At 48.3% G+C, this 25,577-nt stretch overlaps 1 protein-coding gene across 1 annotated transcript in view; it reads right to left on the bottom strand.

Moving 5' to 3' along the window:
• Nucleotides 1–7,149: 7,149 nt before the first annotated feature.
• Nucleotides 7,150–25,577, bottom strand: part of EFCAB8 (EF-hand calcium binding domain 8) — a 46,075-nt gene continuing 27,647 nt past the window's right edge. The window contains exons 16-26 of the mRNA XM_055543332.1: nucleotides 24,455–24,525; nucleotides 23,215–23,419; nucleotides 22,164–22,376; nucleotides 21,070–21,204; nucleotides 17,697–17,918; nucleotides 17,015–17,152; nucleotides 14,547–14,715; nucleotides 10,821–10,953; nucleotides 9,042–9,251; nucleotides 8,865–8,958; nucleotides 7,150–7,641 (exon numbers count right to left, since the gene is read on the bottom strand). Of these exons, the coding sequence (XP_055399307.1) occupies nucleotides 7,345–7,641; nucleotides 8,865–8,958; nucleotides 9,042–9,251; nucleotides 10,821–10,953; nucleotides 14,547–14,715; nucleotides 17,015–17,152; nucleotides 17,697–17,918; nucleotides 21,070–21,204; nucleotides 22,164–22,376; nucleotides 23,215–23,419; nucleotides 24,455–24,525 (1,887 nt within the window). The 3' untranslated portion in view covers nucleotides 7,150–7,344. The remainder of the gene's footprint in view (nucleotides 7,642–8,864; nucleotides 8,959–9,041; nucleotides 9,252–10,820; nucleotides 10,954–14,546; nucleotides 14,716–17,014; nucleotides 17,153–17,696; nucleotides 17,919–21,069; nucleotides 21,205–22,163; nucleotides 22,377–23,214; nucleotides 23,420–24,454; nucleotides 24,526–25,577) is intronic.

Genomic DNA, 25,577 nt, shown 5'->3' with positions numbered 1-25,577 from the left:
TAGAAACACCATTTGACTGAACAATCCCACTCTGGATATTTACCAAAAAGAATTAAAAGCAGGGTCTCAAAGAGGTATTTGTACACCCAAATTCATAGCAGCATTATTCGTAACAGCAGGAAGCAACACAAGTTTTCATCAACAGATGAATGAATAAGCCAGATGTGTTCTATACATACAATGGAATACTATTCAGTCTTTAAAAGGAAAAAGTTCTGCAATATGCCGCAACATGGATGAACCTTGAGGACATGATGCTAAATGAAATGAGCCAGTCACAAAAAGACAAATGTGCTATATTCTACTTATATGAGATACTTATTCTGTCAAATGCATAGAGGCAGAAAGTAGATGGGTTGCCAGCAGTTGAGGTATGGGAGAATGGGGAGTCGGTGTTAAATGGGTACACAGCTTCAGTTTTACATGGAAAGAGCTATGAAGATGGATGTTGGTGATGGTTGCAACAATGTTATGAATATATTTAATACCAGTGAACTATACACTTTGAAAAGGTTAAGATGATAAACTTTACATTTTATATATATATTATGTATATATTTGTATATATTATAATATTATATATAATATATTATCATATATTATATCATCAATATATTATATTATATATTAATATATTATATATATTACTATATTACTATGATTTTGAAAATTGAAAAAAGTTATAAGATATTTTAAATCCCGTAAAGGAGAAACTCTGGGATACTTTGAAAACATTGTAAGGAAATTCTATAAATTCTGATAGCAGGTCATCTCGGTATACTATTAGAAAGGCAGATGTAAATTGCTTTTTGTTTCTGTTCCCTAACCAGTCACTCATAGTTTATGTGTGTAATCTTTGCCATAGCTGAGTCCCACCTGTTCTGGTATTTACTTAAGAGCTGACAGAAGTGCTAAAGCCAGTGTCTACTGTGAGTATCCGTGGAAAAAACGCCATGGACCTCCCATGGAGCTCTCAGCACAGAGTATAGCACACAGTAGGTGCTGGGTGAATGATGGTTAAATGACCACTGTCAACCTCTGGCCCCAGGCAGGTGATAAGAGGCCCAGTCCTTGGGGACAAGGTGATGCTGTCCGAGATGGGGGCAGGCTGGTCCAGTTGGAAAGGGCACAGGAAGTCTTCAAGGGAGGGACTTCATAAAGCCAGAGACAGGCAGATGGAGAGGCTGGCAAGGGCTCAACTGGGTGTTAGAAACGTATGTAAATCGGAAACATACTTGTCTCCTGAGAGATCACCCTGGACAAGCCTCTGTCCTGCTGCAGAAGCCGCCCCTCTGGCCATCAGCCAGGCTCCTCACCAGCCCCTGGGGACCCTCCAGCACATGGCCCCAGGGCCTGTCCTTTGATGGTCTCCATGGTCAGAGGGGGCTTCAAGGGGTCACAGCATCCTGACACTCCCTGTCCCTCCCAGGACTCCGTGGACCTGGGAGCCACACATATCCAACCTGGTATTATCCCACAGTTTCTATGAAAATTATTCTTGTTATTAGTAAGAATGTTATTAACACACCATATTAAGGTTTGAGGAAAAGTGAACCCAGAGACACCCCACTCCCTCCCCTAAATGCCTCTCCCAATCTCACTCTTCCAGTCATCCTACAACTTTCTTCCAAAAATTTGTCTTTTAACTTTATTCAAAGTATTTTATTTTTTAGAAAATATTATGTGCAAAGTCAAATCAGTCTTTTCCTTTGTAGCTTCAAAGATGTATGTGTTGCTAGGAAGGTTCTGCCCAGTTCCAAGATTATGACAATATATTCCTATACTTCCTTCTAGTAATTTTATAATTTATATATGATGTATATACATACCTACACACTGTAGATATAGATATGAGCTCTTTGGTGCACACACATAAGATTTAAATGTGTACAAGCTTTATAATGCATCTGAAATTTATTTTTGTGCCTGGTGTGAGGTAGAGATCTAGTTTAATTTTAAAACTAAATTGCTTCCTAGAAACCACAATACTGTATTAAATGATCCATCTTCCATCTGTAGCTTGGAAACAGAGTCAGTGCAGAGCCTCTGGGCTTCATCACTTCATTGGCTTCCCTGCTTTGTCCTGTACGAAACCACACTCTTGAAGTTACTCCAGCTTTGGAATGTCTGTTGGTATGTGCTATACTGAGTGTGTGCACGCATGCTCAGTGGCTCAGTTGTGTCTGACTCTGCAACCCCATGGACTGTCCCCTCCTCTGTCCATGGGATTATCCTGGCAAGAATATTGGACTGGGTTGCCATTTCCTCCTCCAGGAGCTATACTGAGTACCATTCTCTTTATTTCTGCTTTGCATACACTTCTCTTTCAAGGCAAACCTTTTTTTCTTTTTTTGGCAGCAATAGGTCTTAGTTGCAGCCTGCAGACTTCTCTCTAGTTGATGCATGTGGACTCAGTAGTTACAGGATGCAGGCTTGGTTGCCTCTCAGCATGTGAGATCTTATTTCTCTGGCCAGGGATCGGACCCACATCCCCTCCGTTGGAAGATAGTCCTAACCACTGGACAACCAGGGAAGTCTGTCAAGGCAAACTTTAGAATCAGCTTGTCAAGTTGCATTTTTTTAACAGCTAAACTTGCACTGGTTTTATGAATTCGTGGATGAAAACTAAGTGTCTTGGCCACACGTCAGCTCTTCTCCTTCCGGAACATGGGATCCTACTTCAACACCTTTAGTGAAGTGCCATTGCTTTCTTCATATGAATTCTCTGCCTTTCTGGTCAGATTTTAGTTCCAGATATTTTAATCAGTTTTAGGCTGATTGTAAATGGGATCTTTACCCTCAGGGACATTCTCTATGGTCACAGCTGCTGTGGAAGAAAATCATGCAACCTCACTCTGCCATGGTCCTCTCCCTCTTGAGTTTTCTAGATGGACAAGCATATCGTCCACAAACATTCCATAATGCACAGGTGTGCTCACACTCGTCTCCCCACCTCCTCCTCACCACAGGGACGAAGCCTCCCTACAGACAAGGCAACTGAGGCACCAAGAGGTGGAGTCATTTCCTAAGGTTACGGAAGGGGCCGTGGTGGAGCTGCAACACCAACCCAGACCTTCCTGGCCCAAAGTGCTTGCTCACCCACCCAAGCCCTCTCACATCATTTCAAATTCTAGTCGGTTCAGGTGGACTGATTATGGAAGCGGAAGGGAGGGCAGGATTCCTGGGTCTGTCCCCACTGTGCCCCAGAGAGCAGCCTGCCTGTCCCGCCCACCCCAGGCTGCTGAGTCGGCGCACAGACTGCAGGGAAGGGCACAGCCAGGGGGCTCTCATCCACGGGGAGGGGGTGGGGCTGCTCTTCACCAGGACCCCTCACTGCAGGCAGCTCAGCCCTTTGCTTTATTCAGGTCCTCCTTACTCACCACTGTCCTCCCTTCACCTGCCCCAGAAGTGTCCCTTCCATGCCCCACCGCACCCGTCCTTCAAAATCACTAGACCCTGGGTTGGGCATTGCAGTCCCCAGAGCCTTTGAACAACCCCACTGCATAGACAAGGAGACGGGCCCCTTGTTGTTCTGTCGCCAAGTTGTGTCTGACACTTTGCAACCACATCGGCTGCAGCATGCCAGGCTCCTCTGTCCCTCACAATCTCCTGGGGTTTGCTCAAACTCATGTGCATTGAATTGGTGATGCCATCCAACCATCTCATCCTCTGTTGTCCCCTTCTTCTCCTGCCCTCAATCTTTCCCAACATCAGGGGCTTTTCCAATGAGTCACCTCTTCACATTAGGTGGCCAAATTGGACCTTCAGCTTCAACATCAGTCCTTCCAATGAACACCCAGGACTGATCTCCTTTAGGATGAACTGGTTGGATCTCCTTGCAGTGCAAGGGGATAAGAGTCTTCTCCAACACCGCAATTCGAAAGCATCAATTCTTCAGCACTCAGCCTTCTTTATGGTCCAACTCTCACATCCATACGTGACTACTGGAAAAACCATAGCTTTGACTAGACAGAGCTTTGTCTGCAAAGTGATGTCTCTGCTTTTTAATATGCTAAGTTTGTCATAGCTTTTCTTCCAAGGAGCAAACGTCTTTTAATTTCATGGCTGCAGTCACCATTCACAGTGATTTTGGAGCCCAAGAAAATAAAGTCTATCACTGTTTCCATTTTTTCCCCATCTATTTGTCATGATGGACCCCTAGAGGGACCCAGAGCCATCCTAGGCCCACAACATAGGCCTGCTCTGGTCAGAAGGGGGTTGGCTCTGGGGCAGCATCCTGCAGGAAAACAAAGGGGTCTCGCGGCCCACCCCCATTCCCCACACCCATTCCAGCCCACAATGCACAAGGCTGGCCGCCCTCCCACCACCTGGCCCACCCACTAGACAGGAACAGAGAAGCAGGCGGCCAGCCAGGGTGGGAGTTAACTCTCTGCAGTGACCAAGACAGAACCGGAGGTACAGAGCGCCAAGTCATCCCCCACGGTCCCCAGAGTGGCGCCTCCGGTAAGCCTAGCTCAAGCCCCAGGATTTTCATTAATCCTACTAATCCATGAATGCCAGGCCAGGTAGGCCTGGGGCTGATGGGCAGAGCCTCCCTTCTGCAAGACTCAGAGCTGCCTGAACCAGCGATGAGGCAAAATCCTAGGCCCTGCCCCTGCCCTGAGCTCCCTCACCCTACGACCTGGACAAAGTCTCCCTCTTAGCCTTAATTTCCCCATATGCGCCCAGGAGACGCTAGTCCTCACCTCCTCCCAGAGGCCAGAGTGAACTGAGGCCCGCAGATCCTGGCGTGGAAGGCCCTTGTCGATTGTGGTGATGGCTATGAGCCCTTCACACAAGTGGAGGAAGTAATACAGCCTTTACTTCTCCAAACCAGAGCCAGCTCTGAGGAAGCACGCAGCTTGGCCAGTGGGAAGCCCTACAGTGGTCACAGTGGTTTCTCAGGCCACTTTCACCCTCCCAGGGCTCTGGGGATGACTCATCTCTACAGAGGAGGGATTGAGACTGCTGGTTACCATGTGTCATGGTCAAGGTCAGGGAGCATAAACTGGAGTGCCCCTATCCACCCCTCTTCCCCACCATGGGGCCTACAGGCTTATGGGAAGCTCTAGGTAGCCTGGAAGGCTGGCCCAGACTCTGGGGTCCTAGAATCCCCTCCATCCTGGGTGTGTGGACACCACCTGGTCCTGCCTCTCTGGTAAAGAGCCTCCTGCTCTGTTCAGTTCTCAGACACTGGCTCTGGGGCAGTTCCCTGGGGCTGGGCTCCAGGAGGGGTCTGTCCCCAACACTCAGCCCCAAGTCCTTTGAGTCCCTCAGTTTGGGCAGTGGTTCTGGAGTCAGAAAGGGGAGGAAAGGGAGGCCTCGTTCACCGCCAGAGCTCAGAACAGCAGACCTCCCGGCGCCCTCTCCCTTCTTAACCTGCCAGTTTGTCTCCCATCAATGCTACCAACCCACCATGTGGCCAAGTGAGGACATCCCCTCCAGAAAGTCCCTCTGTGACAGGAAGGAAGGTCTCAGGTGACCCTTCAAAAGAGCACAGACACATCAGGCAGCATCCTAGGATACCTGAGACCTGGGCTTCGCAAGGGAGGGGAGAAATAAAAATCACCCTAATAAGCACCCTTCATGGAGGGCTTGCCCTGCTGGACCTGTAGATGGGAACTCACTGTACCGCCCCCTGTCCTCTTCTCCTGGCAGCCCCTAGAAAGAGGCACAACTTTGGGAAACGAGAGGGATGTGGCCTGCATGTGGTCACGCAGCTCAAGAGTTTCAGGGCAGGAATTCCAGCCTGGCTATCTAGCTCTGCAGTCACTGCTGACGGGGTGTCCAGGAAAGGAAGGGCTGGTGATAGGGGTCCGTAGTGGGCACTAGGTCTCTCCTGTGGCCCCTGTGAGAAGCTGGGGGCACACGGTCTGGCATCCCCCCTGCCTCCCTCCTCATCACCTTCCTGGACAGAACTGGGCCAGAGCAGGAAGCAAACGTGGATGCCACCCAAGGAAGGATGTTCTAACAGTTCCCAACTCTGCAAGGACTGAGCCCCTTGTCCCAGGAGGTATGCAAGCCAGGTGGGATAGAGTTGAGAGACTAGGATTGAGAGATCTGGATTTTCTGGATTCTCTCACCAGGCTTTAGAGGTATCTCTTTCCTCCTCCACTCTGAGAGGTCTTCAGCCCTAGACTATCTATCCAGTGTCACCCACTGAGAACACTGTCTTTTATTCTAATCTTTTAAATCACCAGGAGGGTCTGCCTAGCTTTCCAGATGGGACTGGGAGAGATTTAGTCCTGGCAGATGGTCACCCAGCCAGTGTGGGGCGAGAACACAAAGGCACCCAGGAGAGGGAAGCCGGGCTCAAGCGTCAGCCTGGCCTGGGTGCGGATCCCACTCTGGCTTCCATGCTGGATGACCCCGGGCAAGTTACTTCCCCTCTCTGAGTCTCTGTTCCCTTCTTTAAAATGGGGAGAAGATGACTACCTTCCTGGGAGTTCAGTAGGACTTGCCGTGTATAGGGCCTCAGGACAAAAACCAGCCAAGTCGGGCAAGACACTCTCTCCCCCACAGTCTGCTCTGCACATTGGCACCCCCCACCTTCACCTCCTGGCCATCCCCCTCGCCCTCTGACCAGCTCCACCATCGCTGCTCAGAGCAGCCTCCTCTCGGCTCCGCTTCAGTCCCATCACGTTGCACTCTGGCTCCAGGCCCTGCAATGGCTCCCGTCTCACTCAGAGTCACTCCAGATGCGTTTTCCTGGTCTTCAAGGTCCCACCCGCCTGGCTGACCTCCCCTCCTCTCCTCCACTGCTTCCCCCTCCCCGCTCACTCGCACCACCCACCACAGCACCTCCAGGGCTTGTGAAGCCCCTGCCCCTGCTTTGGCCTGTCACTTGCCAGCCAGCCACACCAGGTGTCCTGAGAGGAGGGACTCTCCTCCCCACGTCCCCTTGCCTAGGGGAGCACAACCCCGAATCAGAGACACAGGCCGGCGCCTAAGGGGTGAGGGACACACAGCCCAATGCCAAGGCCGGTGGGGCTTCCACATCTGAGAACATTTATTTTTCCTCCCCAGGACTCTGGCGAAGAAGGTTGGCTTCACCAGATGGCAGAGTGGGGAGAGCCAGGGCGAGGTCTGTACCCTCTGGGCCTGGCAGAGGGTAAGCCAGGGACAGACAGGACCTCATGAGCCTGGTGGCCCTGCTGGCGGACTGGAGAGAGGATGGGCCACCTCAGAGCCTAATGTGGGAGGATGGAAGGTGGGCCTTCAGAGGCCTGGGGAGCAGCCTGAGGGAGGGGCCGTGGGGCAGGGAAGACACCGGCCTCTGCAGGATGTGCCCGGATACCTGGGACAGGTCCAAGGGGCAGGACAGGGTGCAGGGGCGGATGGGGGCTACAAAAAGGATCGGGAGGGCTGGGACCATGAGGAAGGGGCCAGGCCAGACGCCAGGAGCCCGGAGCCCGAGGCTGACAGCGAGGGTGAGGAAGGCGAGGAGGCCGTGGTGGTGGGCGAGCTGGCCGGGTACTCAGGCACGGTCTCCCTGTAGGGACCCAGGTCCTTCCGGATGCGCTGGGTCACCAGGAGGGTGAGCCAGCTCTGCTGGTCCAGGACTTTTTGCGTCTTGAAGGCAGGATTCTGGGTGGACGCCAGCTCATTGAAGTGCAGGCTCTGGTAGATCTGAGGTGAGATCTGCAGGGAACAGAGCAGGGGAGCGTGGAGAACAGCAGGGGCCAAGAGCAGGTTCCCAGGGAGGACGGACTCTGAGGGCTTCCTTTGAGAGAGGAGCCATCCCCAGAGTTGCACGCCTATTGCTGATGACCTGGGAGGGACAGGGAGGCCTGGAATGCTGCAGTTGTTGGGGCCACAAAGAATAGGACGTGACTTAGCGACTGAACAGCAACATTAGTGATGACCACACTCGGCCGAGCAGTGAGCCCACTGGGCACCAGGCCCAGCCCCCGGCCCTCCTCTTGGTGCTGCCAACAGTCCTGTGAGGTCAGTGCTGGACCGTCCCCATCTCACCATGAGGCCTCGAGCTGGACCCCGAGTAGGGCTCGAATGCAAGGAACTCTCCAGACATGCCCCCACCTCTCCCAGCAGCACTTGCTACACTGTGCTGGGAGGCCCATCTCCAGGAAAGGGCAAGGAAGCCAAGTTCCTTTTTGGCACTGGCCCCTCCCCAGCCTGGGGCCAGGGGGTTGCCTTTGAGTCCACACCCCAGAGGATGGGAGCTCCCCCGAGGAGGAGAAAAAGGTTGAGAGAGGCTGGGATCTGCCCAAGCAAGAGGCAGGATGGGACTCTAGGCTGGTCTGTCCAAAGTCCCTGGTCCCTTTCTCTCCCTAAGGACAGGCCTGTTCCACTCCCTCTGTCTCTTGCTGACTGTGTGCCTAGCACCGTGAGGCCCTGTGTCTGCTCCAGAATGGTACCCATTGCGACCCCATGGACTGCAGCCCACCAGGCTCCTCTGTCCATGGGATTTTCCAGGGGAGAATGCTGGAGTGGGTTGCCATTTCCTTCTCCAGGGGATCTTCCCAACCCAGGGATTGAACTGGGGTCTCCTGCACTGCAGGCAGATTCTTTACCAACTAAGCTACAAGGGAAGCCCAACAAACAAGCAGACTCTGGGAAATGCTTTGAAGGCGATCAACAGGTTTCAGGTCCACAAACAACTTCCTCCCATAGGCTTGATGAGGTTTGTCCTCAGGGACAAAAACTGTGTCCATGGCCTCAAGCAGGGCCTTGGCAAACAAACCAGCCAGACCAGCTTCATCCCAGAGCTGCCTATGGCCCAGAATCCTGTTAAGGAAAGGTGCGCCCCTCACTCCCACTGGAGGGCCATGTGGGCATGATGGAGGTGGGACCCCCAGCCTCTAGGCCCAGCATCAAAGGGAGCTAACCCCACCCTGACTCACCTGGTGCTTCATCCAGCCATACTGCACGTTGGTGAACAGGAGTCCAGGGCTCCGCGACCGCTCCTTGGGCTTGTATGCTGCTCCCAGGACTTTGCTCTCCTGCAGAGGTCCCAGGCAAGGGCGAAGGCTCGGGGCTGAGGGTTGAGGGCTTCCCTACCCACTCAGTGCCCCACCAGCCTCACCTGCTTGCCCTTGGATTCCCACTTGCACCAGGTATCCTCAATGTCTTCCGGGGAGTGCTTTCCAGTCCATGGGGACATCGGGGTTATCTTTTGCAGCCTGGCCCAGGCTTTAGCCTCCGTGTCTGCTTTCCCATTCAGCAGATCCAAGAGGACTACCTGTTCCCGCTGCTGGTACTTCAGGGCCTCAGCAAGATCTCGCTCCTCCCTGATGTGAGGGGCTTTCCTTCACAAGATGCCCTCTGTACCACGTGGTGGGACATCCCTCCCCAGGCAGGTTTCTCCTTTCTGGGCTGGATCCTCTCCAACCTTCTCATCCCTCCCCTGAGGCTGTACAGCCCAGGCGCATCAGTGGGCAAGTGTTCAGTTAACACTAACAAAGCCCTGCTTATCCTGGTCTCCAACAAGTCCTGCGACACCTCCCACCACCCGACATCCTCTTCTATGGAGGCCTGACACCCCATCCAGACTTCCCCTGGGCCTCCCCTTGCAGAACTCCTAAACTTCCTCTCCTGCAAGGGGAGCCTTGCCTCTGTCTTGTTGATATATCCTGACAGGACTGTAAAAGCCTAAGCCTTGACAGGAGCATAGGAGCCACGAGGACTCTATGGTGCCTGACAAATTCTTACTTACATGTCAAAACCCAACTCCAAAATCTCTCTTCTATGAAGCCTTCCTTACTTGCTCCACCCAGTCAGGTGATTATCCTCTGAGCCAAGCCTCTCTTAATAGTCCTATTGTTTACCACATAGAACTGTAGCCATGGGTTACATATTCATCTCCCTCAGTGGACTGGGAGTTCTCTGAGGCAGGACCTATGTCTGGATAGTTTTGGATGTCCAGACCTAGCACAACCTAGCAGTCAGCAGGACCTCAATAAATATTTTTTGAATGACCCAAAGCTGTGGTTTTTCCAGTAGTCATGTACAGATGTGAGAGTTGGACCATCTCTCAGAAGGCTGAGTGCCAAAGAATTGATGCTTTCAAACTGTGGTGCTGGAGAAGACTCTTGAGAGTCCCTTGGATGCAAGGAGATCAAACCAGTCAATCCTAAAGGAAATCAGCCCTGAATATTCATTGAAGGACTAATACTGAAGCTCAAGCTCCAATATTTTGGCCACTTGATGCAAAGAGCTGACTCATTGGAAAAGACCCTGATGCTGGGAAAGATGGAAGGCAGGAGGAGAAATGGACAACAGAGGATGAGATGGTTGGATGGCATCACTGACTCAATGGACATGAGTTTGAGCAAACTCTGGAAGATAGTGAAGAACTGGGAAGCCTGGTGTGCTTCAGTTCATGGGGTTGCAAAGAGTTGGACATGACTTAGCAACTGAACAACAAAAAATTCATCTGAGACTTGGTCAGGAATAGGGATAGAGCACAGGTGGAGGAGGAACCTGTAGAGGAAAGAACACGTAGCAAGCAACCTGCCTCCCCCAACTCAGAGACATAACACATATGTCAAGACCAGAACCCTGGGCTCTCCCAGCAGGGGCCCTGATTCTGGAGCAGGGTCCCCATCTAAGGACTTGGGGTTTTATATTTTCTGGTTTTCACTGCTCAGTCTTACAGCTGATCTGGGCTAGAACAGAGCCTCGGGCTCTGAGGCCACAGCCACCACCTGTAGAGTCAAGTTACCTGCAATTCCCATGCCTGAGACATTCTGAAGGCCCTGCCTGAATATGCCCTGCACTACCCTACAAGGGAGGGCTCCTGGGATCCAGACCAGAGTTAACCAGTTGACCAATGACCAATGACCATTGTGATAACTCACTGCAGCTCTAGATGGAAGGTCTTCTCATTGGGGTCGAAGAAGTCACCCTCCTTCTTTAATCTTTCATTTAGTTCGCCATCAGTCATCATTGGGGTATCCTGCAGCCTTTTCCAAACACTCAGGCCAAACGTCCCTGTGATTTAACCAGACCCAGTTCAGTAGCAAGGACTGGCCAGCCACTCCCTCCTCTAAACACTCTGTCCCTCACCATCCACCCTCAAGAGGCAGCCAGCAATCCCTTATTCCTGGCCTACACCTGACTATGCCCAACACATCCCAGGCATTATGCTAGCTACTTGGCAAATATCTGGAGGAGTCAGACCCTAACCCTAGGATATACTTGGAGTTCAGGCCTAAAAAAGCATCCTGCCCCACATATAGGCTAAGATGGAGAAGGTTCTATGGCAATGACTGAATAGTCCTCAGACAGGCTTTAAGTGGCTCACACATAAAATGGCAATGGTACAAGATTACAGGCATCTATCAGCCACCTATCAGATGTGAGATTAGGAATGGGTCTGTGGAGGATCAGGGCTGGGGTAGAAAGTAGGTAGTAAGAATAGAGAAATATGAGTCCTACTTCTGGGCAGGGCATAGTGAGTTGTAGGCCATTTTCATGCTGCAGAATTCTTTTTAATTAAGAAAACCAAAGCAGATGTGTTACAAAGTCATATTTTTACAAATCACTGGAGAAGAATAAGATATCACCTCACACCATTGAGAATGGCGATCATCAAAAAGAACACAGATAATGAATGTTGGTGAGCATCTGGAACAAAAGGAACCATGTACACTATTTGTGGGAATGTAAATGAGTGCAGCCGCTGTGAAAAACAGCATAGGGGGTTCTCCAAAACTAAAAATAGGACTACCATACAATCCAACAACTCCACTCCTGGGTATACATGCAAAAAAAAATAAAAAAGATACAGCCCAATGCTCATAGCAGCTTTATTTATAATTGCCAAGATACAGAAGCAACCTAAGAAGATGTGGTATGTATATCAATACATATAATTAATATGTAAAAAGCTACTTTATGACTGAAAGCTACTCAGTCATAAAGAAAAAACAGAATTTCACCATTTGTGGCAACAAGAATGAACCCTGAAGGCTATATGCTAAGTGAAATAAATCAGTCAGTCAAAGACAAACATTATATCACTTATAAGTGGAATCTAAAAAATAGAACAAATTGATGAATATAATAAAAAATAAGCAGACTCACAGATACAGAGAACAAACTAGTGATTACCAGCGGGGAGGTACAAACCATAGGGTGTAAGACAGGCTCAAGAATGTACGCTGCCCAACACAGGGAATTCAGCCAATATTTTGTAATAACTGTAAATGGAAAGTAACTTCTAAAAACTGTATTAAAAAAAATCACTGGAGAGCTATAGAAGCAAAGAAGACTAGACAAACCAAATTACAGAAAGGAAAGAGTCCTTCCCAGAAGAACTAAAATTGGGAACTGCTTTTTTCTCTGGGAGCAATTTTCTGAGTATGGACACATGGTGAGTGAGAATCAGGCTCCGTTTAGCAGAAGAAAGATACCCAAAGACAGGGAAACCAGCAGAGTTTCTAAGAGCCAATATGGCTGGCATGACAGATTAAGTCTAGTGGAGTCCCAAAGGCATGGTTGTTTTCCCTACAGGAGAGCTTAGAGAATATGACTCAGTCATAAAAAAAGATAAATCTTGCCATTTGTGACAACCCGGGTGGCTCTGGAAAGTACTGTGTTAAATAAAACAAGTTAAAGACAAATGCCTCGTGATCTCAGTTATATAATCTAAAAAATGAAACAGACAAATGAAACAAACAAAAAGAGACTTAGAGATCATAGGACAAATGAGCGGTCGCCACGTGGAAAGAAGATCAGGACCTGCAATTGCTTAAGTTCTGAGGGTTGGGCTAGAAAGACAGAATGAGCTCACTAGAAGTCAAGAGTCTCACTGGAGGAAGAAGCCAACAGCAAACACAACAGGCTTTACCCTGGAATCAACTGAACCCAGAAGTAAACTAGGCCTCCTGGAGCTGCAGTCCAGCCCCAACCCAGCTCACTTCCTAACCGCACTGAGACAAGAAGCGCTATGCAGAGCAAAGAGCAACGCACTGGAGGAAAATCATGTCAGCTTCAGTCTTTGCAGTTTCTTTTCTACAAAGTTCAGGAAAGTTCAGCTTGATTTGGGTTGGGTTTTTGTTTGGTTTGGTTTCATTGGAGTTTTTCTATACATGACACGTGAAAAGGCAGGAAAATATAACCAATAATCAAAAGAAGAAATAGGCGTTAGAATCAGACTCACAGATAATTCAGACATTGGAGTTAATAGGTAAATACTTTAAAACAACTGTTGTAAAAATTTTTAATAAAATAAAGGAAAATATGAATAGAATGGAGGAAAAGAAGCAGAATTTCAACCATTAATCAAAATTTGTAGGAAAAAATCAAATGAGTGTTCTAGAACTAAAAAATACAGTATCTGGATGGATTTAATAGCAGACTGCACATAGGAGACAAGATTAATGAACTGGAAGGCAGGTCAGTAGAAAATATCCAAAATGGAATGCAGAAACAGGAAAAAAAAATGTAAAGAACAGAAGAGAGAATGAGAGACATGGGACAACTATAAAATACACAATTGATCAATAAACATATGATCAATAAATACATAAATAGATATTCAACCTCTATTCATCAGGGATTCAAATTAAAACCACAATAAAATGCCACTACATATTCACCAAAATGGCTAAAATTTAATGCAATGACGATATCAAGTGGTCACAAAGTTATGACACAGTAAGAGCCACTGTATGCAGTTGGTGAAAGAGTGAAAACTGGTGAGCACTTTGAAAGATAGTTTAGCAGCATCTACTGAGACTGAACGTGTATACTCTGTGGTTCAGCAATTCCATTATAAATACATATCTAACAGAAAGGCATACACACTTGTTCAAAAAAAAAACCTGCATGAGGGTGTTCATAGCAGTGTTTGTTTTTAATAGCCTAAAATAGCCCTAATGCCCAACAACAATAGCACAGATAGATAAAGTACGGTATCAACAACAGAATACCACTCAGCAGTAAGAATGAATGAGCTGCTACAGTCAATGAATGGCTGAATGGCACAAACATATGGTGTTTGAGAGAAAGAAGCCAGACACAAAGGAGAAACTATCAGATGATTCCATTTAGACAAAGTTCAAAGCCAGACTAACATAAGCTTTGGATTTATGAATCAGAACAGTGGTTACTTTTGGAAAGGTGTAGGTAGAGTCAGTGGGTCAGGAGGTGAGGGAAGCCCTGAGTCCTGGTGATGTTCTGTTTCTTGATACAATGGTGGTTATATGGCTATATGTTTACTTTCTGAAAATTCACTAAGCTGAGAATACTTTTGGTTTGTGTGCTTTTCATTACATATGTTATACCTCAAGAATTAAGTTTATTTTTAAAAAGAGAATGGACTGTACCTTATCAGATATATGATCTAATATGCAAAGACAGATAGTGTTGAGCAGATGAGTGAATGAGCGGATGGACAGACTGCTGAATGGACAACTGGACAGACTCACACCTTGTGATACTATTTGAGGAAAGACAGCTGCTGTGGTCTGAAACTCCCACCCCATGGGATATGAGGTTTATCCCAGCTTGTGTTCTAACAAGGTTAGGGCCAGGAAGGGCCATGGGGCATGACTGAGCTTCAGCAGGACCGTCCGTACCAATGGCGTCACCAGAGAGTTTCCAAGCCTTGACGTCCCTGTCCTGGCCAGCACTGATAACCAGCTGGAGGCTGTCCACATATAGGATGTCTGCCACACTATCCAAATGGGCCTTCCAGGTAATCAGAAGCTGGGGTGGAATCAGGGAAATGGTCTGGCCGGCCTCCACCTACAGGGGACAGTGCAAGAGAATTTAAACTCCCAAGACACTGGCTCGCAGAGGGCACCCAGGGCTGGAGGTAGAAGAGGCTTTTGGAAGGAGCTGAGACATGGGCCACGGTTCTAGTTCTAGATACACCCCCACATGAACTTTCTGGAGACCTTAGGTAAATCCAAGCACTTCTCTGGCCCTCACTGTTCCCTTCAGTAAGATCATTTAAAAAAAAATTGCATATTGTTGTATTGCTTGCCCACTTCCTGTGTACAGATTATTTCATTTGCGCATCAGAATAACCTTATGGGATGTGTATGAGTCTCACCACTGCAGAGAGGAGAGAAGTGAGGGTCAGAAACATTCAGTAACCAGCCCAGAACCACACAGCTAGAAAGTGATGGGGCTAGACAAAAACCCAGGTCTTTTTTTTTAAGATATTTAGTTGGGCATCAGGCATGGAATAGGGTGAGAAATGGAGTGATATATCACAATGTACTATGAAAGAATAAAATCCTACTTAATTGGAAAATGAGTGTAAATATCCAAGACTACTTTCAAATAAAACAAAATTAATGGAGGACATGTTTTATCATACTCGAGTATGTTACATCACAGTAATAAAAACTAGACGATGGAAGACAATATCTCAGAAACCAACCCAAAGACATATTTAAAACATTGATAACAAGAATGGTGGGAAATTGGTGGTAATAGAGAACAGGATTCAATCAACAGTGTTGGAATTCCTGATAAACTAAGTAGTGAAACTTAAATCATTGTCTTATATCTTATAAGTAAACACTAGAAGGGTTGAAGAATCCTTTTTAATGAAACCATAAAATATTGAAGATAAAGAATGACTATTATCTCTGATAAGGAAGTGATAAGCGACAGGAAATATCACAATGGGAAGAAAAATTGACCACCAAAAAATATGTTGTAATTTAAAACTCATCATAAATTAAAAGGCAAATGACAACCTGGGGGGAGGGGATGTTTGTAATACATATGACAGGCAATGAGTTAATGTCTTTTAATATGTTTTAAGATGATTGTACATCATTTATAAAAGATGGTCACCACAAAAGAAAACTGGACCAAGGACATGAAGAGGTAATTCACAAAATATATATAGCCAATAAAATAAGGACAGATGTCAATATAAGCAAAGATATTTTCATAAAATCAAAAGAAACTATTTATATCTAAAAATCAGCTAAAAGGTTTTTTTTTTCACTTTAAACATTTATTTATTGAATGCCTTCTATATCTATCAGGGGGCTCTCACTCAGATAAATACTGTTAATGATAAAAACTTTATGCTGTCAAGGATAAAGCAAAACAAACTAATAAAGTGAAAACCTACATAAACTTTCTGGAATGCGGTATGGCAGTAGCATTAAAGGCCTTAGATTGACGTCCTTTTACATACTACTTCCTTGGGATAAATTACCGGATGTGTAGATAAACAACTACAAACAAAGATTTGTAAAAAAAAAAAACAAAACCAAAAAAGAATATTTGTCCTATTGTTTCTATAGCTTTTAAACACAGTTTTATTGAAATACAATTCACATACAATGTACCTATTTAAAGTGCTGGCTTCAGTGGCTTTTCATATATTCAGAGTTGCAACCATCAACATAAGCAATTTTAGATGGTTTATCACCAGTTGACCTATATTCTTGCCAATATTTGGCATTGCCTGTCATTTCAGTTTTAGTCATTCTGGTAGATAAGCAGTGATATCACCTTTGGGTTTTAATTTGCATTTTCCTGACAACTAAGGAAAAGGTGCTCAAATTCACTAGTCATCAGGGAAATATCCAGTGATTTCTGAACTACTTAGATGCAGTATCTGGGCTTCCCAACATGGCCTTATTGGTAAAGAACCCGCCAGGAGACATAAGACACGTGGGTTCAATCCCTGGGTTGAGAAGATCTCCTGCAGGAGGGCATGTGAAGCGACTTAGCACACACGCAAATGCATTACCTACTCAAGAAAATACATAAATATTTTCATTACTTTTTAAAGGAATTTATGACCTCAGGGCCTTCATTGCAAAGATCAAAGCCCATGGAAGGTGTGCATATGTGTGTATGTGTATACATGTGAGTGTATTTGGTGTGTGCATACTTATGTTTCACTGGTTAACAGTGACTTCTGGTGAGCAGAAAACCTTTTCCACATCAATCAGACAACCTTGGACAGAAAACATGGAAGATTCCGAATCTCAGTGTGGGAACCATGGTCCCGACTCATTGGCGGGGCTCAGAAGCACTTTTCTCAGCAATTGCCCAGTAATCATCCTACCTTCTTCTCCTCCGGGGGACTGTAGTTTGGGAGGCTGACCTGAATCCGTTCAGAAATTAAGAACCGAAACTTGTTGATCTCACTAGGATGGTGTGTCTGCTTGTCAGAATGTGCGCAGTAATCCTTGATGTCCCAGATCTAGACACAAAGCATGGATTAGTAGCCCAGCACTCCCTGACCCCCAACACCGACTCACTCTGAGGGTCCCCCCGCAGACCATTTCTCTTCACCTCAGGGGGCTGGTTCTTACCCACACCCCCGAGGGGACCATGGCATCTTCTAGGCCAGACCTTTAGCTAGCATACAGGGAGAGTGTGACAGACCCAAGGACGGGACATTCACACCTCACATCACCACAAAGCACAAAATCAGCTCCTGAGACAGCTGATCACAGATCAGATGCACAGCTGGGGGTGAGGGAGTAGCAGGAAGAGAATTCTAAAGCACAGGACCCACAGGAAGGCTTCTGGGCGGGGGACCCCCTGACCAAGCCCTCCTTCACTTCCCTGGGCCCACGAGGGCAGGAGAGGACTCTGAGGGAACTCACCCCACCACCCACTGTGTTACAAGTGAAGCAAGTGCCCAGAGGACATAGGGATGGGGCGAGGACCACCGACGGCAAAGAGGAGGCCAGAGCACGGCTCAGGCCAGCCCCTCGATCCCAGGGCCAGTTCTTCCTCACCTTGATGCACCCTTTGCAATCCCCTGTGACAAGAATCCAGTCATTTTGATCCGTGGCCATGGCACCCACAACCACGTCCCCCTCGTCTACAGAGTCCACAGGGAACTTGCCCAGCAGGCCTCCGCTCCCGTGGATGGACCAGGCATAGATGTAACCGTCCATGCAGCTGCTCAGCAAGGCAGCCGAGTGTGGCAGCCGAGGCCTGGTCTGTAAGAAGATTATCTGTGCGAGAGAGGCGAACCTGCTCAGGGGTGCTGGGAGCCGGAGCTCCCCTGTGGCACAGTGCTGAGATGCCTGGGCAAGGAGCCACACCCACCTGGTCCCCCAGTTTCCTAGACGCCCAGTGAGAACAGTGATGGAATACCACCTTACCTACCCAGTTGGTGACTAGGAACGTTTGGCCAGACTATGAGCTCCCCAAGGACTGGGATTTGTATCTTTTTTGTTCATGACTTTATCCCATATGACACTGCCTGACACATCATAATAGATCAATGAACGGCTACCAAATGAAGACAGGAATACCAGACCACCTGACCTGCCTCTTGAGAAATTTATATGCAGGTCAGGAAGCAACAGTTAGAACTGGACATGGAACAACAGACTGGTTCCAAATAGGAAAAGGAGTACGTCAAGGCTGTATATTGTCACCCTGCTCATTTAACTTATATGCAGAGTACATCATGAGAAACGCTGGACTGGAAGAAACACAAGCTGGAATCAAGATTGCCGGGAGAAATATAAATAACCTCAGATATGCAGATGACACCACCCTTATGGCAGAAAGTGCTGCTGCTGCTAAGTCGCTTTAGTCGTGTCCGACTCTGTGCGACCCCATAGACGGCAGCCCACCAGGCTTCCCCGTCCCTGGGATTCTTCAGGCAAGAGTACTGGAGTCGGGTGCCATTGCCTTCTCCATGGAGAAAGTGAAGAGGAACTAAAAAGCCTCTTGATGAAAGTGAAATTGGGGAGTGAAAAAGTTGGCTTAAAGCTCAACATTCAGAAAACGAAGATCATGGCATCCGGTCCCATCACTTCATGGGAAATAGATGGGGAAACAGTGGAAACAGCGTCAGACTTTATTTTTCTGGGCTCCAAAATCACTGCAGATGGTGACTGCAGCCATGAAATTAAAAGACGCTTACTCCTTGGAAGGAAAATTATGACCAACGAGATAGCATATTCAAAAGCAAAGACATTACTTTGCCAACAAAAGTTCGTCTAGTCAAGGCTATGGTTTTTCCTGTGGTCATGTATGGATGTGAGAGTTGGACTGTGAAGAAGGCTGAGCGCTGAAGAATTGATGCTTTTGAACTGTGGTGTTGGAGAAGACTCTTGAGAGTCCCTTGGACTGCAAGGAGATCCAACCAGTCCTTTCTGAAGGAGATCAGCCCTGGGATTTCTTTGGAAGGAATGATGCTAAAGCTGAAACTCCAGTACTTTGGCCACCTCATGCAAAGAGTTGACTCATTGGAAAAGACTCTGATGCTGAGAAGGATTGGGGGCAGGAGGAGAAGGGGACAACAGGATGAGATGGCTGGATGGCATCACTGACTCAATGGACGTGAGTCTGGGTGAACTCCGGGAGTTGGTGATGGACAGGGAGGCCTGGCGTGCTGCAATTCATGGGGTCACAAAGAGTCGGACACGACTGAGCAACTGAACTGAACTGAAGGCTCAAACAAGATTTTTCTAAAGACCTGTACTCAACTCAGAATGATGCAGAAAACAAACTCGTTCCCCTTGATATATTTGTACAGTGAGATGCCAGGGTTCGGTCCCTAGTCCAGGAAGATTCAACATGCCGTGAAGCAACTCACCACACGCCACAACCACTCAGCCCACGCTCTAGTCCCCAGGAGTCAGAACCACTGAAGCTGCGTGCCCTAGAGCCCAAGCTGTGCAACAAGAGAAGCCTATGCAGTGAGAAGCCTGTGCACCTCACCCAAGAGTAGCCTCTGCTTACTGCATCTAGAGAAAGGCCTGTGCACAGCAATGGAGACCCAGAGCAACCAAAAATAAAACTAATTAACTAATTTAAAAAAAAGTTAAAACCTCAGTGTGACACCCTGAAGGCTGATGAGGTGAAAATATCTCCAAGACACAACAGGCAAAGGATTCATTTTCAGAACATATAGACAGCTCCAAGAAATTAACACAAAAAAGAATGGAAAAGGATATGAATATGCATTTATTCCACTGAAGAAATGCAACTGTCTAACAAAAATACAAAAAGCTCAACATCACAGATAACCAAAGAAATATCAAAAGACAATATTTTCCACCTACCAGACTGGCAGAAATGAAGACAAGGCTGATGTCTAGGACTGGCTTAGTGTGAGGACAAAGGCAGACTCATGTACTATTAAAGAAATGTAGATTTAAGAAAATAATTTTTTAACATAACAAAGGAATAAGCTGAATCCAAATCACTAATGAGAAAACATACCCATAATATAGTATAGTTAAATTTTAAAAGCAAATGCACGTAGCTATATAATTTAACATCACTCCCCTAAAAAAAAAAAAAACAAAGCCAAACCAACCTGTTCATAGTGATTGTGACCACTGTCGTTGGGGGATGAGACAGAGTACACAGTGAGAAACACGGACCTTTTATTTTTTGCTTTACACCTATTTCTATTTTTTTTAACCAATACTACTTTTTTAAGTTTTGGAGGGTTTTTTTAAGCCATTTTTTTAAAAACAGAGGAAAGCACATTCAAAACCTGAAGGAGAGAAGGTCCAGCCACTGGTAGCTCTCTGCTCCATTCCACAGGACCCAGTCCCCCAGGACACTGCTCCCCTGTTCTTGAGTCCCAGAAACTGGGCCATGGAGCAGCCCTCCTGCAACCTACAGCTATTAATTATATTCTCATTGGGCTCATGGTAGGAGCCTAGGAGACCCATATAGAATTACCCTATTATTTCAGATTAAACCTGGAAGGGGACTTAGAGGTCACCTTACCCAGGGGTGACAGCAGAGGGAGACGTGTCCAAGCTCAGAAAGGGGGAAGGTACAGGAGGAGGAAGAACAGAGATAACCCAATCCCCACTCACGAGTCACGCAGAATTCAGAAGGGCATTTCACCAGTGGGTTCTGAACATGCCACATCTCCTACCTCCCAGTCCAGCCCCCCAACCAGGAAGGAACACTGCTCCCCTCCCTAGACAGCCCCACACACTGGGGACACCCCCCAAATGGCAGCCCTGTAGCCAAGATCCTGAGCACTGCCATCGTGTCCAACAGGCTTCTCCAGGTCCTGGGAGAACGAGGCTGGGCTCCCAGACCCCCAGGTGCTACATCTCCAGTCTGCATCCCAACTGTCCAGCCCCTGGCTCACAACCCAGCCCCTGCCTGAACATGGCCAACCTTCTCCACTGATGCATTGGACTGCAGCAACAGCTTCTTCTGGAAGTCTGCTTTTTTCCTTTCAGCCTCTTTGAGAGTTGAGTGTCTGTCAAGGGATAATCTTGACTGACTGAGGCTGCTAGCACTGAGAGGTTTCTGGGGGAAAAAAAAAAAAAATGGGCCTCCCAGTTTAGCTTGAGACAATCTCTGGGGAACAGAGACAGAGGCAAATGCTGAAAGAGTGGACACTTCCCCCCAAAAGATACAGCTGGGTGTCCAAAGGATCCTGGGCATAAATACACTCCAACGCTGGAGCATCTCTGGTTTAATTTACTGGCAGCTTCTGCTTTCAGGGCAGAGAGCACAGTTGGCTTTTGGGGAAGCCCATTCCTTCATCCTGGGAAAGACACTCTGGCTAGAGGTGAGGATCAAGGGGTGTGTATGTAGTTATGCAACCCAGACACTTCAAGGTCTGAGAGCCTCAGAGTGACAGGCGTGCATGTATCCAGCAGGTCATGTGGGTTGAGGTGCAGACTGCCCTATGCCTCACAAGCCCTCTGTGTCTGGGGAAGGTGGGGTTTCTCATTGAGGCCCAGCTCCCCAGAATGGGAATTAGACTGCAGGTGCTGAGACAATCTGACTGGTCCCTCAAGCCTCTCACTGGAGATCACAGTCTTCGTGGCTAAGGGTCAGAGGCCAATGCATACTGGGTCAGCAGGAGACAGTAGCTACCCCCTGCTCTTCCTTCCAACTCCCCCGCTCCAGAACAGGGCTGTCAGACAAGCCTGGGGAGGTTAACCTGGGGCAGAGGCCAGGAGTCAGAGGAGGAGGGAAGTGGTGGCTGCCTCTGGGCTTCAGACCCCCACAGTTCATTCTCTGGGGCAGGAGGCATGGTGGCTCATCTCTGCCTGGGTGATGGGAGCCCAAGAACAGAGAAAGGCTTGAACTTCAGCTGTACCCTTGACCCTCGAGCCTGCAGACACTAGGTCTGTACTGGCCGTGCTCCTGGAAGAGACTGGGCCCAGGCCCGAGGCAGCCATGGGCCTAATTGGAAGGTACCCTACCCGGGCCTGGCCAAGGCGCCTCCTCGGGTGGTGGGGACATGGGGCAGCCACCTTCAGGGGCACCGGCTTTGCCAGCTCCTTGTCTCTGGGGTGTCTCATCACTGGAGGCGCCGACATCAGGTTCCGTCGCAGGTTGGCATCGACCGTGGCCCTCGTGCTGAGGCCTGGGGGTTGTAGGTGCGGTTTGTAAGCCCACTTCTCCTGCTCGATGCAGGGCTTGCTGGGCCTGTGGCTATCGAACACACAGGCGTCCACATCCTTCACCTGTGCGTGGGAGGGAGTCCCGTGAGGTGTTGCCGTGTCCCGGATGGAAGGGAGGCCTCCCCGCCCAATGCCAACACCACGGGGCCCTCCGGGTGCATTGGGCTTGCTTCCCAAAAACCCTGTACCCTTAACGGCATTGAACCAGAGCTTAGAAGCCTGTCCCCGGGGCACCCACAGGCAGGGGACAGCGCCCAGGAAGGACTCGGTCTCCCTAGCTGTAAGTGGACAGTGCTTCCCAAGTATTTTTGAAGTAGTTTTTAGCCTGAAGGGAAACTCCAAAGTGTAAAATAGACAAAAAGCTGAAGCATCCTGGAGAAGCTGCTGTAATAGCCTCTAAGCCTCTCTCCACAAGTTTGGAAAACTACTGGACTGGGTGACCCCGAAGGCCCCTTCCAGCTTTAATCCACAAAGATACAGTCATTCAGAGACTGTGGGGGCTTCCCAAGTCCTACCAAGAGCCCAGTGAGCCCAGAGCAGTAATCTGTAGTAGCGATGGGTCAATGTGAGCCACCTTCAAAGAGATAGTAATCTCCTCGGGAGACCAGGACTAGAGCCACAAGGCTCTGGAGTCAGACAGCCTGGATTTGGATCTATTACTTGATGGCTGTGTGACCTCAGGAGAGATACTTAACCTCTCTGTGCCTGTTTCCTCATCTGTCAAATAAGAATAATTATAAGAACTACCACCTACCTCCCTAGCTCCCAAACTCCTTCAGAACAAGTCACCATCACTCCCTTCCACCTCCCAGGGTGTCCCTGACCCACTCCCCAGCCCTACATGGTTCTGGCCCACAGCTAAGAGAGCACGAAGAAGACAGCATGCTTCTGCTGACCGTACCCTCTTGGGCAGCAAGGGCAAGGGGCTCTGAGAGGCGTTGAAATTGAGGATGGGCCTGAAGGTGCCGATGTTCCAGAACAGGATGTCCCCGTTGTAGGAGGAGGTGGCGATGAACTGGTTCTGGTACTTGGCCATGCTCAGGACATCCTCCGTGTGGAAGGTCTGCCAGTGGTAGCATAAGAGCACCGGCTTGATCTTGTGGAACCTGCACACATGCCCGGAGGCAGGAGGGTGGAGCGCTCAGCCTTATTGGTATCCTGGGAGAAGAACATCCAAGCCTCCGGGATTCCAAGCTCTGACCCAGAGGAGGACCCCTCCAGAGGAGGCGTAGAGCAGAGTTGGAGTTCTGCCCGGCTGACTGCATTAACTGAGCATCTGCGATGTGCCTGCTCTAAAAGCCTGTCCTAGGGGCTTCACATACACTAATCTTACAGATTCGCCCCATTCAGACACCTGAGTAAGACCTCAGGCTGAAAGAAGGGGAAATCATGACCCTAGAAAGGCTCTCTGAAGAGGACGGGACCCTACACTTGCTATTCCTCTGCCTATAATGTCGCTCCTGTCCCCAGCCCCTCACTGCTTCACTAAGACCTCTCCTGCTCACTCTTCAGATCCCACTCCACTCATGACACCTCAGATGACCCTTTTCTGATGGCCCCTGACACTAGATCAGATTTCTTCCCCTCCCCATAGAAACCTGTATTGTTTTTTTCATAGCACTGAACAGACTATCATTATAAATTAAGTTATTTGATTAGTGTCTGAGTTCCAGGAGGATGGAGACTTCATGTTCTTGCTTATATCCATTCCCAGGACCTAGTACAAAGCCTGTTGGCCTCATGGAGTGATGAATAAGTGGACAGATGAGAGGACGAAGCAGTAAACCTCACCCTGCACTAACTTCCTGCTTGGTGTTCCAGCCACCAGCAACGTTAGGGATGGAGGAGACCATCTTTAGTAAAGAGAGAAGGGCCAGCTGCCCGCACCTCCCACGTGTGCCCTGGCTGGTGGCAGTGATTTCCTCACTCAGGCATGTCCGACTCTTTGCAACCCTGTGGACTGTAGCACGCCAGGCTCCTCTGTCCATGGAATTCTCCAGGCGAGAATACTGGAGTGGGTTGCCATTTCCTTCTCCAGAGGATCTTCCCATCCAAGGGATTGAACTCGGGTCTCCTATGTTGCAGGCAGATTCTTTACTGTCTGAGCCAAATCAGGGAAGCCCTGCACCCTGGCTACTCACGTGTAATAAGTGATTCTCTTACTCCATCCAGTCGTGTAGAACACTTTGTTCATGTGGACAATCCCACTAATCTATTGAAGAGGAAAGGAAACAGAACACTAAGGTACCTCAGAGAAAATGGGCCCAGGCCCCAAATGTCTTCCTAACCATACCAAGCAGGAAATCCAAACTCTCCATGATAATGAGACTTCCCCTAGCAGTGAAACCACCATATTTTTTTTCAGAGTGCTCTCACATCCCATTATCCATGTGATGGACTTGGAGGTGGCAGATCGGGTAAGTGTCCATGTCCATCTCATAGGGGACAGGAGGGAAGCCAAGGTCAAGCCTGGCTAAGGTCACACAACTGAGTCATAGGATCTGGACCAGTCCCTAATCCCTGGCTTCTTGGCCAAGTGCTCCTTCTGAGTTTTTTAAAGAACTGTGTCACAAGTTTGTAATAGGCTCAAGTCCCAAAGAGGAACTGCTGGCTTTGCACTTTGCCACACCCACAGATCTTCCTCACAACCCTGGCAGGCATTTCCCAAACAGGGGTATGGGTGGCTCTGAATCACAGGACCCCACTGCCAACGATGCCACCTAAAGCCCTAAGATGTAGGGCGCCTGTGTGCTCAATCGCTCAGTCGTGTCTCTTTGCGACGCTATGGACTGCAGCCCACCAGGCTCCTCTGTCCGTGAAATTCCCCAAGCAAAAATACTGGAGCAGTTCGCCCTTTTCTATTTCAGGGGATCTTCCTGACTCAGGGATCGAACCCACTAACTCAGGACTTCCTGAGTCTCCTGCATTGGCAGGTGGATTCCTTACCACCTGAGCCACCTGGGAAAATTCTCCCAAGATATAAGATGAGAAGTGCTAACACACTAAAAGAGCAAGAGCAGCTGACATCTGAAGAACATTTGTGGAGGACAGGCCCTATTATCTATCTTCATTTTATTTATTAAGATTTTTTTTATGTGGACCATTTGTCTTTATTGAATTTGTTACCATATTGCTTCTGTTTTATGCGTTGGTTTTTTTTTTTTTTTTGGCCTCAAGGCATGTGGGATCTTGGCTCTCTGACCAAGGATCAAACCTCCACCCCCTGCAATGGAAGGTGAAGTCTTAACCACTAGACCTTCAGGA

The sequence above is a fragment of the Bubalus kerabau genome, chromosome 13, assembly GCF_029407905.1.
Source record: "Bubalus kerabau isolate K-KA32 ecotype Philippines breed swamp buffalo chromosome 13, PCC_UOA_SB_1v2, whole genome shotgun sequence".
NCBI lineage: Eukaryota > Metazoa > Chordata > Mammalia > Artiodactyla > Bovidae > Bubalus > Bubalus kerabau.
Note: the sequence above shows the minus strand (reverse complement) of the source record. Positions and strands in the feature narration are given on the sequence as shown.